Source organism: Vombatus ursinus, unplaced genomic scaffold (genome assembly GCF_900497805.2).
Source record: "Vombatus ursinus unplaced genomic scaffold, bare-nosed wombat genome assembly UNPS02000580.1, whole genome shotgun sequence".
NCBI lineage: Eukaryota > Metazoa > Chordata > Mammalia > Diprotodontia > Vombatidae > Vombatus > Vombatus ursinus.
The window spans coordinates 19,711,181-19,730,848 of record NW_020940358.1 but is presented as its reverse complement, the minus strand read 5'-3'; the positions used below and the strand labels follow the sequence as shown (position 1 = coordinate 19,730,848).

Sequence of the window (19,668 nt, the reverse complement as noted above, 5' to 3'; positions counted from 1 at the left end):
CTTTCTTTCTTTCTTTCTTTCTTTCTTTCTTTCTTTCTTTCTTTCTTCCTTCCTTCCTTCCTTCCTTCCTTCCTTCCTTCCTTCCTTCCTTCCTTCCTTCCTTCCTTCCTTTCTTTCTTTCTTTCTTTCTTTCTTTCTTTCTTTCTTTCTTTCTTTCTTTCTTTCTTTCTTTCTTTCTTTCTTTCTTTCTTTCTTTCTTTCTTTCTTCCTTCCTTCTTTCCTTCTTCTCTTTCTTTTTTACTTCAGCACTTAATATGGGTCCTTACTTATAATAGGTATTTGATATATGTTCATTGAATTGAGTCTAGTACATTCCTCTTACTTTACTGAGAAGGAAATTGAGATTATAAAAGAGGAAGTGATTTGCCTAACTGCTAAAGGTGATTAGACTTTAAGTAGTTTAGCTGATATTAGACCCAGGCTCTCTGATGCCAAATTCCTTCTTTTCACCATACCACTGCTGCCTTTTGGGGCACCACAGCTGTTATTCTTTACTTCTTAAGGACTTTATAGATTTAAATCCCAGGTTTATTTTCCTGTAAACTAAAAGTTTACACTGGAAAGTCTTCATTTGGAAGGGGAAAAAAAGGTCATCTGACTTGTTTTTTGTTTAGGCCTGCTAGCTCTCCTCTTTCTTGCCCTCCAAACTAGTTAGCCTGAACTTGTGACTCAGTTGGTATATAGGGAGCTCTCTCAGTAAAGAAACTCCTTCTACTAAGGAAGATCTAGGTGACTCTTCTGCAACTTACTGTATTAGAGAGTTATTTGGGGCATTGAGAGGCAAAATGACTGACCCAGGATGATGATGAGGAGGATAGCTAGCATTTATATAGCACTTTAAAGTTTGCAAAGCAATTTACATGTTATCTTATTTAATTCCCACAGTGACCGGGAGGTAGGTGCTATTATTATCTGTATTTTACAGATAAGAAAACTGAGGCAAAGAGAGGTTAAATGACATATACAGGGTCACACAGCTAGAAAGTATCTGAGAGAGGATTTGAACTCGGGTCCTCTTGCCTCTGGAGGCAAACTTGAGCCCAGGTCTTCCTGGTCCAGAGGCCAACTTTCTAGGAACTATACAGAACTATGTTTCAAGTTAGATTTGACTCTTAAAAACATCATTTTAAAGCAAGATTAGTTAACTTTCAGAAACAAATTGGTTTCATCCTGATCCTTAGGACAAGGCAGGGAATTTCACATTAAACGTGCAAGATTAAACTGGTTTGTCCAGTCTTGCCTAATACTTTATTTCAAAATACATTGTAATCATGTTCCACTGTGGTGAATACACAAGAGATGACTGCTTCACACAAGTTAATGCTACCATTGGGTATTCCAGTGTGAGTCTGTTTCATTTCATAAATTTTTCATTAGATCACCAGGCTTCAAGAAATAATCTCACAGGCAAAGCATTCTCATGTCATTGCCTTGAAAATACCAACTGATATCGTGCCAGAAAAGTCAAACCACAGGGCAGCGGGTAGTGTTTGTTCTCATGCCAGGGAGTAGACACTAGTCATAGCCTTTAGCTCATAGTCTCAGCTTAACTCTCACAGACAAGAACCAATGATTGGGAAAGCCAGAGGTAATAATAGTAATAACTAACATTTATATAATGTTTATTATGTGGCAGGCACTGCACTAAGTGCTTTATAATTATTATCTCATTTGACCCTTACAACATCCCTTGGAAGTAGGTACTGTTATTATTTCCATTTCACAGATAAGGAAACTGAGGCAAACAGAGGTTAAGTGACTTGCCCAGGGTCACACAACTAGTACCTAGTACATATCAGAGGCTAGATTTAAACTTGTCTTCTGACTCCAGGTTCAACACTCTATTCACTTCATCACCAGTTTTTTTTTTTTAATTAACCCATGTTTTAATTGGTATTTGTCAAGTACAAAGTCTGATAGAAAACACTACAAACAGTCTTCTGGAAAATGAAGATTGAGAACACCCCAGGAAAGTGAACAAAGAGGATTTCACATCATCAGCTATTAGAATAAATTGGATCAGAATAACTAGATCTGATCTTATCACCACCATCACCTCTCACACACACCCTGTTGGCCTTCTAACTTTAGAAGTACTATAACTATTAGTGAAGCAACATCCACCAAAGGATTCTGGATCCAGGGTTTCATTACAAAGATTTTTCTTCCCCTGTTTGGAGAGAAGATTTTCAATTTTCTATGATAGGTAATTTGGATTATTTGGATCAAGTAATCTAGAATGAGCTGGGAATAAGGTGGAAAATAGGGAATGGGGTGTAACACATAGACAAAAGCTACCCTATTTTGGGAAGAAAATAAACTTTCGGTATTAAAATGAACCAACTATTTCTGAAGAACACTTAGGAGCTGTGCTCAAAGGGCTATAAAACTCTTTATACCCTTTAACTCAGCAAGACCACTGCTAGGTATATACCCCAATGAGATCAAAGGAAAAAGGAAAAGGACCAAATACATACAAAACTCTTACAGCAGCTGTTTTTATGGTAGCAAAGAATTAGAAGCCAAGGGAATGCCTATCAAGTGGGTTATGTCTGAACAAGTTATGGTATATGAATGTGAGGGAGTACTATTGTGCTATAAGAAACAATAAAGCGAAGGTTTCAGAAAAACTTGAGAAGATAGATTAATTGATACAAAGTGAAGTGAGCAGAACCAGAATAATGTACAATAACAGCAATATTGTAATGATAATCAACAGACTTAGCAATGCTGATCAATATATTGATCCCCAACAATTCCAAAGGACTCATGATGAAAAATGCTATCCACCTCCAGAGAGAGAACTGATAGATTCTGGTGTAGTTTGAATCACATTTTTTTTTTTTTTTTTTTTTGCTTCCCCTTCCTTCCCCAAAACATGGCTAATATGGAAATGTGTTTTACGTGATTTCATGTGCATAATGGATATAATGTTTCTTGCTTTCTCAATATGTGGGAGATGAAAGGAGAGAGAGAATTTGGAACTGAAAACAAAAAGAAAAAAATAAAATGCATGTGAAAATGCCTAATTCCTTACAATCAAGGAAATATGGTAAATGATTCTAGTGGTAAAAATCAATCAACAGTATCCAGTTGCCAATTGTTTTGATTCCCACAAGGGCAACATCAAAGGAGCATAATTTTTTCTCTGGCCAAATAAAGAACATCTTAACATTCTTCTTGGAAATGAAAATTGAATGTTTGTTAAGTAATTGTCAGCAAATTATCCAAAAGATGATCTTTACAGACTCTTCGGGTGGCTCTGACTTTAGGATACCATGATTCGAATTCCATCTTCACTGATACCTTCATGGGAAACCTAAATAACTGTGGAATATGGTTTTCCCAGGTAAATCACCTTTTGGGTGACCTGCTTGAATGTTTTTAAGATAATAGGTTTCATTGTAGCATGGTAGAAAGACCACTACATTTGGCCTCAGATGTCTAGGTTCGAAATTGGGAGAGTTGGTTTACCTCTGTGGGCCTCCTTTTCTATGAAGTAGAAGTTGGACCAGATGATCTCTCAAAGTCCTTTCTAGCTTTGAATCTGTGATCTCAGATGATTGTTCAGTGCTTGCCACTTACCGGAACAATTAAAAACTACCTAATGGGTGTAATTGTGCCCCCATTTCACATGTAGAACAGTTGAGGCATTAATTGATTAAGTGGACTTCTTATTCAGACTATAGAGAATCAGTGAAAAGTGGGCATACTCTTCTCACGAATAGAAGTGTTATGTCATGCTCCATACAGAATAATAATAATTACTGCCATTTATAGAGTGATATAAGTTTTGTAAATTGGGGGATCTCAAATATCCTAAATTCAGAAACAGAATAGGAAGAAGGAATTTTTTTTTTTGGTGAGGCAGTGGGGTTAAGTGACTCACCCAGGGTCACACAGCTAGTGAGTCTCATGTGTCTGAGGCCAGATTTGAACTCAGTTCTTCCTGACTCCAGGGCTGGTGCTCTATCCACTGTGCCACCTAGCTGCCCCAGAAGAAGGAAATTTTGTTGTAGAGGTATTTGCCAATGTATTTGCCAGTCAGTTTCAAAAGACCTTAAATACTGAACGCAACTAATCCTAAAAATTCTTCTTCTTCTTCTTCTTCTTCTTCTTTTTTTTAACAAAATAAAGTAACCAGAGTCAGTCATCTTTGAGTTTGAGACTCCCATATACAAGCCGAGAGAGACATTTTACTACTCATTTAACCTTTGAAGGGACAAGAAACAGGAAGAGAAATAAAATGTCTTGTAAAATAACTGCATGCATCCTGAGTTCTGTCACTTTGTTCAGTATTTCTGAAGTTTGTGTTCTTTTCAATCAGTTTAATCAGTAAATCTCTGCTGACCCTTAGACTAGAACTGATAATTCTCTAAAGTGGCTTAAATTAATCTCTCCTGTGAGATTTTTAAAGGTATTCACTTGGTTATTTCACAATGGAAACGACTTTGTTGTGCAAATTAATCATCTTCCTCAATCTAAAGTGGCCTTTGGGATACAGGATGCTGTTCAGTCCTTTCGGGAGCAGCCACTCTTTGTGACCCTATTGGGGGTTTTCTTGGCAGAGATACTGGAGTGGTTTGCTATTTCCTTCTCCAGCTCATTTTACAGATGAGGAAACTGAGGTAAACAGTTAAGTGATTTGCCCAAGGTCACACAGCTAGTAAATGAGGTTGGATTTGAATTCAAGAAGATGAGTCTTCCTGACTCCAGGCCCAACAATCTGTGCACTATGGTGCCACCTAGCTGCCAGTGGGCAAGAGAGGATAGTCATTGCTTTAAAAGAAAGGAAGTATCCTTTGCAGCTAGTTCAGGTTCAAGAATTACCCGTAATGTAGCATGAGAAGTACCAGCTGCTGGAAATGCTTATGTGGACTTTGGAAGGCTCCAGCAGAGCAGATATTCTTTTTTTTTTTTAATTTTTTTTTTTTTTTTAGGTAATTGGGGTTAAATGACTTGCCCAGGGTCACACAGCTAGTAAATGTCAAGTGTGTGGTCTGAGGCTGTATTTGAACTCAGGTCCTCCTGACTTCAGGGTCTATCCACAGTACCACCTAGCTGCCCCCAGAGCAGGGGTCAGTGAATTTAGATGGGAAAAAATTACATCTTTATTTCAATATAATTGGTTTTCTTTGTAATTCTTCCTCCCCCTCCCCCATAGTATTTTATTTTTTTCCAATTATATATAAAGATAGTTTTTAACATTCACTTTTATAAGATTTTGAGTTCCAAATTTTTTTCTCCCTCTCTCCTCTTCCCCTTCCTAAGATAGCGTGCAATCTGATATAGGCTATAGATCATTTTCATCTTATTTCCACATTAGTCATTTTGTGAAAGAAGAATCAGAACAAAAGGGAAAAACCACGAGAAAGAAAAAACAAAACAAAAAAGAGAGAACAGTATGCTTCAATCTGCATTCAGACTCCATAGTTCTTTCTCTGGATATGATAGCATTTTCCATCATGAGTTTTTTGTAATTGTCTTAGATCATTGTATTGCTGAGAAGAACTAAGTCTATCAAAGTCAGTCATTGCACAATGTTCTCCTGGTTCTGCTCACTTTACTCAGTATCAGACCATGCAAGTCTTTCCAGGTTCTTCTGAAATCTGTCTGCTCATCATTTCTTATAGCACAATAGTATTCCATTACATTCATATACCACAACTTGTTCATCCATTCCCCAATTGATGGGCATCCCCTCAATTTCTAATTCTTTGCCACTACAAAAAGAGCTGCTATAAATATTTTTGTCCATGTGGGTCCTTTTCCATGATCTCTTTGGGATATAGACCTAGTAGTGGTATTGCTGGATCAAAGGGTATGCACAGTTTTATAGCCCTTTGGGCTCCTTTCTAATTCTTTAGACATTTATAAACATTATTTGAGAATAGACTTCCCCAGACTGCCAAATGGGGTGGGAGGAGTCCATGATTCCCATCACATTCAGTGAAAAGATTGAATTAAGTATTTTTAAAATGGTTTTATTTTCAAATATGTATAGTGACAGGAATTAGCCTATCAAACAATAATTGATTAAAGTTCTTTGGCATTGCTAGGAAACTAGGCATGTTTAGCCTAGAGAAGAGAAGATTAAGAGCAGGGCATGATGCTGTCTGCAAGGACTTGTAGAAGAGTCATTAAACTTGTTCTTGACCACAAAGGGCAGAACTAAGAGCAATGGGAGGAAGCTGTGATAAAGCAAATTATCAAAAAAACAAGGAAAAATTATCTAACAATGAATTATCCACTAGTGGGATGGGCTGCCTCAGGAAGGTAACAAGCATTTATTAAGTACTTAATGTATGCTAGACACTGTGCTAAGCACTTTAAAAATATTATCTCATTTGATCTTCATAACAACCCTGGGAGGTAGATGCTGTTATCATCATTTTACAGTTGAGGAAACTGAGAAGTCAAGTGACTTGCCCAGGGTCACACAGCTGCTAAATGTCTGAGGCTGGATTTAAATTCAGGACTTCCTCACTCCAGGCCCAGCATTCTATCTGCCACCTAGCTGCCTCAGGAGGAAGTGTATTTCCTCTACTGGGAGTCTTTAAGCAAAGGTTGGAGAATCACCTGTCAAGGGGCTTGTAGAACTGCTTTTTTTTTTTCAGGAAGAGGTTGGAATGGATGGCATCTGGGGTCTCTTCCAACTTTGAGATTCTGTGATTCTGCTTTAAGAATGATTTCTTAATTATTTAGAAATGATTTAGTTACCCTAGTAATTGAATGCAAATGATACTTCTGAAATGCTCTGAAAGTAATTTGTTTTCTTATACCTGAAAATCTTCCCCTTGAGATTATATTTACACTCATAATTTGCTTAGCAAATTTTTTTCATAGACAATATAAAAGAAAACATCCAGCCAGTTTTCCCCCAAATTATGATGAATTCTGAATAATAAGGTTGCAATGAGCAAAAACTTTACCTTAAAGTTCTTTAATTTAATTTATATCTATTTTATATTGAATTTAATGTACTAGGGGGAAATCAAATATAAAATAGACATATTTAATTTAATTTATTTAGGGGGAGGGGAAGTTAGGATAGAGCATCTGAGTTCAAATCTGGCCTCAGACACTTACTTGCTCTGTGACCCTGGGCAAGTCACTTAACCCTGTTTGCCTTAGTTTCCTCATTTGCAAAATGAGCTGGAGAAGGAAATGGCAGATCACTCCCCTATCTTTGCCAAGAAAACCCCAAATAGGGTCATGAAAAGTCAGACACTACTGAACCCACAGAACAGAAACAATAACATATCAAGGGGAAGGGAACAAACATTTATTAAGTGCCTATTGTATGACAGGTACTGTGCTAAGGGCTTTACAAATATCTCATTTGATCATCACAACAATCCTGTGAGGAGATGCTGTTATTACCCCCATTTTATAGATGAGGAAATTGAAGCAGACAGACATCTGAGGATGAATTTGAACACAGATCTTCCCAACCCCAAGTTTAGCACCTAGTCTAATTAGGAATTGAAAGTCATGTGTAGGAGCACTCAAAGAAAATTCTTTTTGGTTTATGCTGCTCTCTGTCTTCTACCGCAGCTGTATACCAAAACCCTTTCTTCTCTCATTTTTTTTGACTGAGTAGACCTTTTTCTACACTTACCACCTTCTAAGCATTGTTTCCTGAGGGTTAGTTTTGTCTCCCTGATTAGATTATAAGTTCTTAATTGGGGAATGGCTGAACAAGTTGTGGTCCGTGATTGTGAGGGAACATTGTTGGGCTATGAGAAATGATGAGCAGGATGGTTTCAGAAAAACCTGGGAAGACTTACATGAACTGATGCAAAGTGAAGTGAGCAGAACCAGAACATTGCATACAAGTAATAGCAACATAGTAAGGATGATCAACTATGAATTACTTAGTTATTCCCAGCAATACAAAGATCCAAAATAATTCCGAAGGACCTATGATGAAAAATGCTATCTACCTCCAGGGAGAGAACTGATGAAATCTGAATACAGATCAAAACATACTGTTAGTTTACTCTCTTTATTTTTTTATCTGTGTTTTCTTTTAGAACTGTTTTATGTGATTGAACATGTGTAACCTTGATCAAATTGCTTGCCTTCTCAATGATAGGCTAGGGGAGGAAGGGTGGGAAAAAATTTGGAACTCAAAATTGTAACAAATGAAGGTTAATTGTTTTTACATGCAGTTGGGAAAAATAAAATATTAAAATAGATTACAAATTCTCTGAGAATAAGATACAATGGTGACACTTTATTTCCTATAGTGTCTCATGGAGTACATAGGTATTCAGTAAATACCTGTCAATGGGAGGCACCAGGACAGTGTGGGAAGAAAACTGGATTTGGAGCCAAAAGACTTGGGTTAGAATATAGAATCTGCTACCTCTTCCTGGTATGATTTTAGTCAAGCCCCTTGATCTTCGTCTCAGTTTCCTTGTTTGTAGAAAGAGGAGTTAGACTAGATCAGGAGTTGTTAACCTTTTTTTATGTGATGGACCCCTTGGACAGTCTGGTGAAGCCTATGGAGCTCCTCTCAGAATAATGTTTTTAAAACCATAAAACAGACAATATAGGATTACAAAGGATATCAGTTATATTGAAATAGAACTATAAAAATATTTTTAAAAGAAGAATCAAATACAGACCCCCCAGGTTAAGAATTCCTGGTCTAGATTAACTCAAATCTAAAATCTTACAGTTCCTGTGATCAAGATTATGCGACTTGAAAACGATGATTGAAAATAATCTTCAGTGGAGCCCACCACCATAGTTCATTTGATTGAAAATAATCTTCAACTGAGCCCACCACCAAATCAATTTACTTACTTGACCATCAGAGTCTGTCTCATTGACTTCTTCTGAATTGGTGAAGTCTTCAACACCTCTCATTGACTAAAACAACAAATAGTTATTGACCTTTTGGCTACCATAAGTACACCAATATTGAGAATGGGAGAGAATATCTAGAAGCTTAGATCCTTTGTCTGTTTTTAAGCTGAGTGAAAGTGAAAGTCAGGGGAAAACATGTATTATTCATGAGATGTACTGATATTCATATCATCTGTAACCATAGCTTGATTAATTTTTCTAGTCTAGCCCTTTCTGTATACAACATGTAAAATAAAAATATCCCTGTATCGATCCCTACCACTGAAGTCTTGTTTTGGTAAGCAATTGGAATGAATAAAGATGAGCTGTTCTTTGACTATGAACGTAGTATTGCTGCCCCGGGATCATTAGCTTTGTGTCATTTTTTCAGTAGTCTTGTCTATTTTACTGCCATAACATCACTTCTACCTGTGTCCTATTTTCTAATCACCTTCAAATGGCCTATTATAGCAACCAAAGTGATCTCTGTGTTTCCAGTATCTTCCCTCAGCATGTTTGACCATAATTACTCATGCTCAGGGACTGTGAGTGGCTCCCTATTCCCTCTGGTATAAAATACAGTCACCTTTGCCTGCCATTTTAGGCTTTATACAATCTGGCACTAACTTATCTTTCCAGATTTACTTCATATCATTCCCCTTCACAAACTATATTCAAACCAAACTAGACTCCTTGTGGTTCCCGGAATTTGGTATTCCATCTCTTTCTTCCATGCTTTCTCATAGATGGCCTTCCACACCTGTAATGTAACCTTCCTCATTACTGCCTCTCAGAATCTGTATCTTCCTTCCAGGATGAGCTCAGGCACCTTCTATCCCATCTGTGAACACTTCTCTGATCCTTGCCTCTCTGCTGTTAGTGGTATTCCCATGCTCAATTTACCTTGTAGTCTTATATTTACTTATCCCTAGATAGACTCAGATTTTGGATCTATAATCTTGAGCTCATTAGTACAACAACTGACTGATTGAACTGACCAGAGAAACTGATAAGTGCTTTTTAAATATATTTTGTACTTGATAATCTATTTCTTTTCAGAACAGGTTTTTGATTAAATGCCTAAGAAATTTGGTAAGAAAGTATGTACTTTGTTTTTTCCATATTTTTTATTTTTAGAAAGCATATACTTTTGAACTAGTTACATAGTAGGTGAATGTCTTAGCAGACTTACATAGAAGCCCCCATATGGGCACCTTTTCCATAACAAATGGATGCCCTAGTGATTAACCTTCTTTATTTCAGAGTGGTGAGGGCCAGTGTACAGGTGTCAATCCTTATTCCAGCAGAAGATAAGTGAGGACAAAGTAGGACTGGAGGCGAGAACCATCTTCTCTGTTCCTTCCCTGGGCTGCCCTCTAATTAGTTTGGAAGATCATTAATAATAAGGGCTTAGCTAAAGTGATGGATAGCTAGGTGATCTCTCTAAGATTCCTTCTGGCTCTAAGTCCTTGCTTTTCCTACAATATATCCATCATTGGCTGTAGGGGATGCTAGTGGTCATGAGGGCAACCATACTCTTACCCTAAAATATCCCTTGATATTGAGTACTGGGCTGGAAAAGAAACAACAACAACAATAACAAAATGGCCACTTCAAAGCAGCCTGGTTTTGTTTTTTTTTCCCACATGGTCAAGAGTGCTTTAGGAAAAAAAAAAAAAAAAAAATATATATATATATATATATATATATATATGTGTGTACATTAGGAAACTAAACAAGGTATTCCCTTGATAAATAATTTTTGATTGATGGAGACCGAAAGATATGATTGACTTGCTGGTAGGTGTATGAGGGTCTCCAAGATTCTTCTTGTTGGCCCATGTGTTATCTGCCTGTTTATGCTCTATAATCAAAATTGCCTGTCCTCTATGAAAAATAGGAACTGATTTGAAGGGGGGAAAAGGAATCTTCAACCAAAGTTTATTCTGAACTGTCCTCCACTGGCACAAGAGTTTGGAAATACAGCTGACCCCTTTTAGTACTGGCCTACACAATATAGTTCTGTCCGTTTTGCTGACGCAGCCCATGATTTTCACAGTTCATGCTTTTATTTAACTTCCAATCTATGTTTTACATTAGACTCCTCCACTTTCAAATGCATTCCAAAGTCCTATTTAGAATATGATTCCACATCCTCATAAATAAAGCCATTTGGGAAATGTGAATGGCATTTGAAGAAGGGGATTGGAACGAGACCTATCATTTCATTGGTATAGGGAATTTCCAGATAAGGAAACTCCCTGTACCAGTGCCAGGAGGAAACCCTTTTTATCACTACAGGTCTGCATCTTCCCTGACTTCCTTCAAGCCTCAGCTCAAATATCATTTTCTTCAGGAGGGCTTTCATGGTCCCTTCCTCTGATACAAGCTTCTGTTTACACTGAATACATCCGGTTTGCACACCCTTGTCTGCATGTTGTCTCCCCCATATAAACATGAGCTCTTTTAGACTTTGTTTTTGGCCTTTCTTCTTAATTCCAGCATTTACTGCAGTGCCTGGTACATAGCAAACACTTAATAAATGCCTGTGGACTGACATTGTAATTTATATTTTTAGAGAGTTGCTTTGATCACGGAGAGGCTGAGTGACTTATCTAACACCTGGACCTGGAGTTAAGAAGACCTGAGTTCAAATATGGTCTTAGACACTTACCAGCTGTTTGACCCTGAACAAATCACTTAATCTTTGTTTGCCTCAGTTTCTTCATCTGTAAAATGGAGATAGCAATAATATCTACTGCTCAGGCTTGTTGAGAGGATAAGATGAGATAATATTTGTAAAACATTGCTAATCTTAAAGGCTTTATAAATTCTAGTAATTATGATTAGGAGTATTGCTGTTGTTGTTGTTATCTGGGGTCACACACCAATAGGTGTCAAAGGCAGGACTTGAACCCAGGTCTTTCTAGCTTTGAGGCCAGGTCTCTATTTGCTATGATTCACTGCTTCACGATGAAGAGATCAAAATAAAATGAATTTATTAGCAACAAAAATACTAATTTCAGTAGTTGTATAGAAACCAGTTTTCCCTTTTATAGAAAATAATATTCTTTTCTTTAAAGAGAGCTATATATGTTGTTTTTGTTTGACTCTTACATTCTGGTATTAGTTAAAAACCCAGTGATTTGAGCTTTAATCTTACTTGTATATTTCATGTTTCATATAATCTCAGGGATTCACTTGGATTGGGGTTACACCCTTATTGACCATACACAGATCTTGACTGGACTAGTTTAGAGAAAGTAGACATTAAGTACCAGCAAATTTCTCACTTAAAAAAGAAATCTCAATTCTTGGTCAAATAGAGAAATACAAAGAGTTTTACTCGTTTTTTTTTCTTCTATGATAACTCTACTCCCTTCTACCAGTCATTTAAAGATCAACAGATTCAAAATAAACTGGCTGTCGAATGTAAGATAGAGTTAAGCCTCATTCATGCATCCGTGCATTCATTGATTCATTCATTCTTTCAGGCTTCAAAGTTTATTAAGCACTGATCGTACAAATCTCAGTACTGGAAACTGGAGGAGGTATTAAGTTTAAGTAGGACAAGGTCTAGGTTCTCATACAGCTTACAGTCTAGTTGTAGGACAGGACAAATCACAACAACTACATAATATACACAGCATTTTATAAATGCACCAGAGAAATGCAAAACAAACGATGTGAGGTTTGATAGAGTTATCACCCAAGGGCTCAGGGAAGGGCCAAAGGACCTTAGATTTTGAACTAGGACCTTAGACGTTTCAGGGAAATGGCATCTAATTTTGGGCTTAAAGGCTAGAATTCCATAGGCAAAAAGGGAGACAGAGGACATTCCAGGCAGAGAGGCCGTTAGGAAAAAGACACAGACGCCAAAGAGTCAAATACATGCTTGTTGTTGAGTAATTTCCAATTCTCTACCACTCCATTTGGGATTTTCTTGGCAAAGATACTGGAGTGGTTTGCCACTTCCTTCTCATTTTACAGATGAGGAAATTGGGTTAAGTGACTTGCCCAGGGTCACACAGCTAGTAAATGTCTGAGGTTGTATTTGAAGTCAGATCCTCTTGACTCCAGGGCTAGTGCTCCATCCACTGCACCACCTAGCTGCCCAAATGCACACTTAGAGGTTAACAAAGTGTCCAGTTTAGTTACACTATGGAGTAAAATGAGATAAAACCAGAAAGATAGGGTAGTGCCAAATTATAGAACACCTTTACTGCCAGGTAAAGGAGTTTTGGTTTTGTTCAGTAGATAAGAGGGAGCCAATGAATAAATTTGGCCAAAAGAGTGGCATTTCCAAACCTAGGCTTAAGAAAGATTATTCTGACACAGTCATGAAGTAAAGCAGAGGGATGGGAAGAAAACATGGGAAGACTTGTTTAGGAAGCTATTGCAATAGTCCGGGGGTGTGGAAATTAGATCCTATAGGAGTGAGGAGGCAATGGGAGTAGAGAGGAAGGGGTAATGGTGAGAGCTGATGCAGACTTGGAAAGCCCAGGCTTGATTACTGGTTGGATATAAGAAGGGAGGAAGATGAATGAGTCAAAGATAACTCTATCATTGAGAATATAAGAGATCCGGTTAATCTTATCAGGTTAAGGGTTGTTGGAGCAGATCTACGCCTAAGGGAGATTAATCTGCAGTGAGGTGAAGGATGTACTGGGAATTTGCCTGTGGATGGCACTGGGGGAGGAGAGAAAGTGTACATTTGGAAAGATCACTTAGCAGGGAGGCAATAATTTAGACAGATGGTTGTTGCACTCAGTCTTGTATGGCATCTATTTCTGATAGGGTAATAATTATTTGAGTTGCTTTAAATGGATTTTTTTTTCTTTTGCTTTTTGGTGAGGCAATTGGGGTTAAGTGACTTGCTCAGGGTCACGCAGCTAGTAAGTGTTAATTGTCTGAGGCTGGATTTGAACTCAGGTCCTCCTGACTCCAAGGCCAGAGCTCTATTCACTGTGCTACCTAGCTGTCCCCGCTTTAAATGGATTTTTAAAAATGGATTTTGTTACCCAATTAGGAACAAAGGACAATAATAATGAGGTAGTTCTAGATTATGGAGGGCCATTCCTCACCAGGTCTCTATAACGTTAATCAGAAATAGAAATTGGGAAATCAAAGGAGGTGCATGTTTAGGGGGAAAGTGAATAAAGCTTAGTTTGTGACATGTGAGTTTGAGGCATCCATAGGTTATCCCAGTGTAGGTGTCATATACTAAATCTGGGATGTGGATCTGGAGTTTGGAAGAGAGGGTGGAACTGGAAATCATCTGCATAGTATTACTAGTCTTTTGATTAATTTCTTTTGTCATCAACCTTTTATTGGAGACAGGTCAAGAGAATTAGTATTCAGCTTGTGACATAAAGGATCATGGCAAACAATAACTATTTCCAACTCTATCTTCAAATTATTTCCCCCCATTATGAGGTCTACTAGTTAAAAAATATTAACAACTTTCAAAATGTCTAATTCATATTAATTTATTTGAAGATCAAATCAATTATCTTTTTATTCACGGTAGTGGAAAGGTGCAAAGACATGGGAGATATTCTGGTCAATCTGTATTTAATTGTAGGATTTAGCCTAATCAGTTGCATTCAAAAGCTGGGTAATAATGAGAGCATTTTTACATTTCTATCAAAGTGCCTTGCATTCCTATCCCCTGATACTCTGAGGAATTTAATACTATTATCCTCCATAGACAACATTCAGATATTTAACATTTCAGTTGAAAATGCCTAAAGTTAGTGGTGAACTCATGTTCTTTTAAATGAATGCAAATGTTAGTTAAAAAGGAAGCTGGGTTCAATAAGTAGGTCATTGAATAGGTCTTGGAAACCAATTTGTCCAGAAAAATTTTCTCGATATATTGGTATTTGACCTGTAGAATAAAACTATGGTGTAAAGGTAAGCCTGTTTTTTGCTTTTTGTTTTTTGTTTTTTGTTTTTAAACACAACCTTTTATGCGGGCCATTAATTTCGTTTCAAATAGTCTTTCTCAGGATTCTGGTATTGACTTAAGATAAAACATTATAAAAAGTGTATTCCTTGTCCGGGGTTTGATAAATAGTGGATGATAATTTGTGACATTAACCAGTTCCAGTTGCATACAAAGACTGGGAATTCCAAAAAGGGGAAGTGGAAGATAATGCTTCTTTTTGGTCAGATGTAACCTCTAGATTAGTTTTCAACAGTTTGGGTAGCGTTCATGGAATCCATACGCTACTTGAATTTTAGGACTAGCTCTTCAGTTGATTTTTTAAAAGACTTCCCCAGAGTTAAGGTTCATATCCAATGAAAATCTTTATCTAAGACTGAGGGAATGGTTGGTATAAAACTAGAGGTTCTAAGAAAAAGAGATATTGTGGCATGACATATAATAAATCATGGTGTGTTGACAGCATTACAACTCCAACTCCAGCTTCATGTTTTTATCTTCACAATGCCTGGCAAATCTGGATCCTCTTTTTCACTCCCACTGCCACAACCCCAGTGTAAACGCTTATTACCATCTGTTTAAATTATAGCCTGACTGCTAACTGATCTTTCCAAATATACATTTTTTTTTCTCAATCTTCTAGCCACCAGTCCCCAGTCCATCCTTCACCTCACTGCAGATTAATCTCCTTTAGGTATAGTACCACTTCTTGTTGGGATTCCTCACTAGGTCTCTAATACTTATTCAGTAAAGTTCAAATTTTTTTGGTCTGGCATTCAAGGCCCTCCTCAATCTGGAACTACCTTACTTTTATTATCCTTTGTTCCCAATTGGGTAACAAAATCCATGAAAAAAAAATCCATTTAAAGCAATTCAGGTAATTATTACCCTATGAGGAATAGATCCCATACAAGGACTAAACTGGAAGGATAGGAGAGAAGTTTAGAATCTAGAAATACTAAGAAAATGAGAGGGAGAAATTAAATATGACAAAAATAAAATACTTGGCATTGAGGTTTTCTCTTCCCTACAAGCAGTTTCTAATCATATTGTGCCCAAAATATCAAACCAGTTTAAAACATTTAGTTATTTAGCCACAAAAGAACCACAGTAAGATGCTATTTATCCTACTGTTGGGGGAAGGAGTTGATTTCAGCTACACCCAAAGTAGCCAGCCAGCAAATTTCATACAGTCTCATTATTACCCCATGACCTGATTGCTATTTACTTCAACAACATCTATCATTTTGGTTGTCTTGTAACAGTGCTGTGAGATATAATGGTAGCATGTAGACCTAGTCATTTTATTCAATTTGGCAAAGTTTAGATGCTTGCCTGTTCTGCAAATTTTCTTATCTCTTAAAAATCTATTTAACAATCTCTCCATGATCTATTTTAGAATCAGGAAAGGATCTCTAACAGTCCTATTCTGAGACCTTTAGTAGATCCATAAGAAATCTCTAATCTCTCTCTCTCAATTTAAAGATCTCTAAACTTTAGAAAGGATTAATGAGATGTATATATGTATGTATGTATGTATATATACATATATCTTTCTCTCCTCTGAGCTCAAACTCAACATGTCCAAAACAGATCAAATTGCCTTTCTACTTAAATCCACCCCTCCACCAAATTACCCTGTTTTTCCCAATGGAATGAATGACTGTCTAGTCATCCAGACCTGAAATCTCTATGCCATCCCTGACTCCTCATTCTACCTCTCCTCACGTCTCTAACCTGTTGCTAGATCGTGTAATTTCTTTCTCCACAACATCTCTTTCCACAAAACTACCAACCTTGTTCAGATCCTCATCACCTTTTACTTGTACTGTTTCGATAGCCTTCTCATTGGTTTCTCTGTCACAAGTATATCCCCATTTGAGTCCATGCTACACACTGCTGCCCAAGTGATTTTACTAAAGCACATATCTGACCAGGTCATTCTCCTACTCAATAAACTCTCCCATTACTTCGATCAAATATCGTCTGTTTGGCATGTTCTAACCTACTTTCCCAGACTCATTATATATTCATTGTTAGTATACATATTTCCCTTTCATGCACACTACTGTGTAGCCAAACTGGCCTTTGTTAAGGGGTCCCCTGAACTTGTCTTTTGGAGTTGCCTTATTTCCAGAAACACTGGATCCAGAGTATGCAGGTGAATGTATCAAGACAAAAATTAAACTGTCTTGCTCTCCAGGAGCTTACATTCCATCAAGTTAGAAATAATCACAGAGTCTCAATTGTAGCTGAGACCAACTAGTGTTATGGATTATTTCAGTTCAGAGATAAAATAGAATCAAGGCTATGCCTATGCTTTATCTTATATTGATTCATCACAGTGCAAGGCGTCTTTCAATGCCATGATGTTTAGGTTGCGTTATGAAAATCCTTGTACTTTGATATGAGTCACATTGCTTAAACGGTAATGATTGAGGAATTAAGGTGAGTCATAGTCAGTCAACTTGCATTTATTAAATGCCTACTATGTGTCAGACAGTGTGCTAAATGCTGAAGGTACAAAGAAGGGCAAAAACAGTCCCTGTTTTCAAGGACATCATAGTTTAGTGGGTGAGGCAAGAGGTAACATGCAAACAACTGTGTATAAATAAGATATATGGAAGGCGCTAAGATTATGGAGGACTTCAGGCTATTACTCCAGTTTCTTACAAGGTTTTCATTCTTACAATGTGAATTCAAATTCCACACATACTTATTAAATATGTACTATGTGCAAAGGACTATGACAGCTACTGGGGTTACAAAAAATGAAATTAGAATCAGAGTCTACCTCCAAGGAGACCATAGTCTAATGGGAAGGGAACACAGAGAGGAAGAAGACATTGATTTACACAAATAATTTTGAGACAAGAGGATTGTAATAACTCAGAGTTATTATTACTTGGTCAGAGTACTTGTTAAAAGAAATTTGAGGTAGGCCTGAGTAGATAGCCCAACTTTTAATCCTGCTAAACACACACACACAGACACACAGACACCAGACTGAATAACAAATAATTGCTGGTTTTTAGAGGAGATGCTACCTCATGACCATCCAGAACATAGACACTTTGAATTTTTACATCAGTGGATAATAAGTTTGTACTACATTATTCTGTCCCCTTGTGACCAGATGGTATGGTACAGGGAAAATCCATTAAAGTGCAAGACTTGGAGTCAGGAAAACCTGAGTTCAAATTCAGCCTCAGACACTTACTAGCTGTATGTCCCTGGACAAGACACTTGACCTCTCTCTCAGTTTTAGTTTCCTCATCTGTAAAATGAGGGTTTTTAACTCCATAGCCTCTAAGGTTCTTTCTCGCTCTAAATCTATAATCCTAGGACCTGGGTTCAATTCTACCTCCATTGCCAATTTCCTACGCGATCTTGGCCTCTGCCAGTCTCTGTTCTTCATGTGTTATATGAAAGGGTGTCACTAATGACCCATGAGGTCTCTTCTGTCTCTAGATCAATGCCTATGTACAGGCAGTTCCGACTCATAAACAGGCTATGCTCTAGAAGTTTATTGGTACATAAGTTGCTTAGAACTCAGAACTCATTCTTTCCTTAGAAACAGTTATAAAAGGTACCTAGGTCATTCTTTGTTAAGCGCTAACTTTGTTCCAAGGCTGACCATCTAACAGAGATTCAAAGATAAGTGAAGTTCATATCCTGCCCTTCCACAGCATACAGTTCAAATGGGATTATTAGGAGTGATTCCCCCCAAAAAAGCAAGACTTAGTCCCCGCTCTTCAGGAACTTACAACTGAAATTCAACAACAATTAAAGTTAAAAATCTTTCTAGTTCTGAATGGGGTTGAGAAATCCAGCAAATTGGAAAAACAAAACAGAATCCATTTGGGAGAAATAAAATTAATCCCTTTTTATTGAGAGCATATCAGCAAGGGCATAAAACTTAGCAGCTAGGTAGGATAGACAGCCTGGAGTCTGGAAGACCTGAATTCAAATCTGACCTTAGATACTTACTTACTTTGTGACCTGGGATAAATAATCTCTGACTCCCTTAGTTATATCATCACCTCATGCCTGGACTATAGCAACAGCCTGCAGGGTCTGCCTGCCTCAAATCGCTCCCTACTCCAATCCATCCTCCATTCAGGCATTAAAATGATTTTCCTAAAACACAGATACATCATGTCACCTTCCACCCCCCCCACCTCGATAAATTCCAGTGCTTCCCTTCTAGGATCAAGCACAAATTGCTCTATTTGATATTCAAAACCCTCCTCCTACCTTTCCCGCCTTCTTACACCTTTCTTCTACCACTTATTCTTCAATCCAGTGACATTGGCCTCCCGACTGTTCCTTGAGCAAAACATTCAATCTCTTATCTCTGGCTGTCCCCCATGCCTAGAATGCTCTTCCTCCTCATCTCTGCCTTCTGGCTTCCCTAGCTTCCTTTAAGTCCCAACTAAAATCCCTAACCCTCAACCCCTCTTAATTTTAATGCTTTCCCTCTCTGAATTATTTCCTATTTATCTTCCTTATTTCTTGTTGTATGCATTTGTTTGTTGTCTCCTCCATTAGATTGTGAGCTCCTTGGAGGCAGGGACTGTCATACATCTTTTTGTATTCCTAGTGCTTAGCATAGTGCCTGACGCATAGTAGGTAGCTTAATGAATGTCTATTTATTAATGGAACAATCAGTTACTAGAAGGTTAGAAGATCGTAAACCTAGAGCCAGAACAGACTTTAGGGGCTATCTATTCCAGTCCCCTCATTTTACAGACAATGAAACTGAGATCTATGGAGTATTGGTCAGGTTTATTCATACAGGTAGGATCAGAAATAGAATTTGAACCCAGGTTCTCTGTTTCTAGAAACAATGTGTGTTTTTTTTT

General features: G+C 37.5%; 1 protein-coding gene across 7 annotated transcripts in view; it reads right to left on the bottom strand.

Annotated features, from left to right (window-relative positions):
* The window catches only part of BCAS1 (breast carcinoma amplified sequence 1), a 156,131-nt gene that overhangs the window by 13,208 nt on the left and 123,255 nt on the right, over positions 1-19,668 (bottom strand). For 4 of the 7 annotated variants that reach the window (XM_027847761.1, XM_027847766.1, XM_027847789.1 and 1 more), the window contains one exon: positions 8,815-8,880. The exons of the other annotated variants lie outside the window; for them this stretch is intronic. In XM_027847761.1, coding sequence (XP_027703562.1) covers positions 8,815-8,880 — 66 coding nt within the window. The remainder of the gene's footprint in view (positions 1-8,814; positions 8,881-19,668) is intronic. 7 annotated transcript variants of the gene reach the window in all.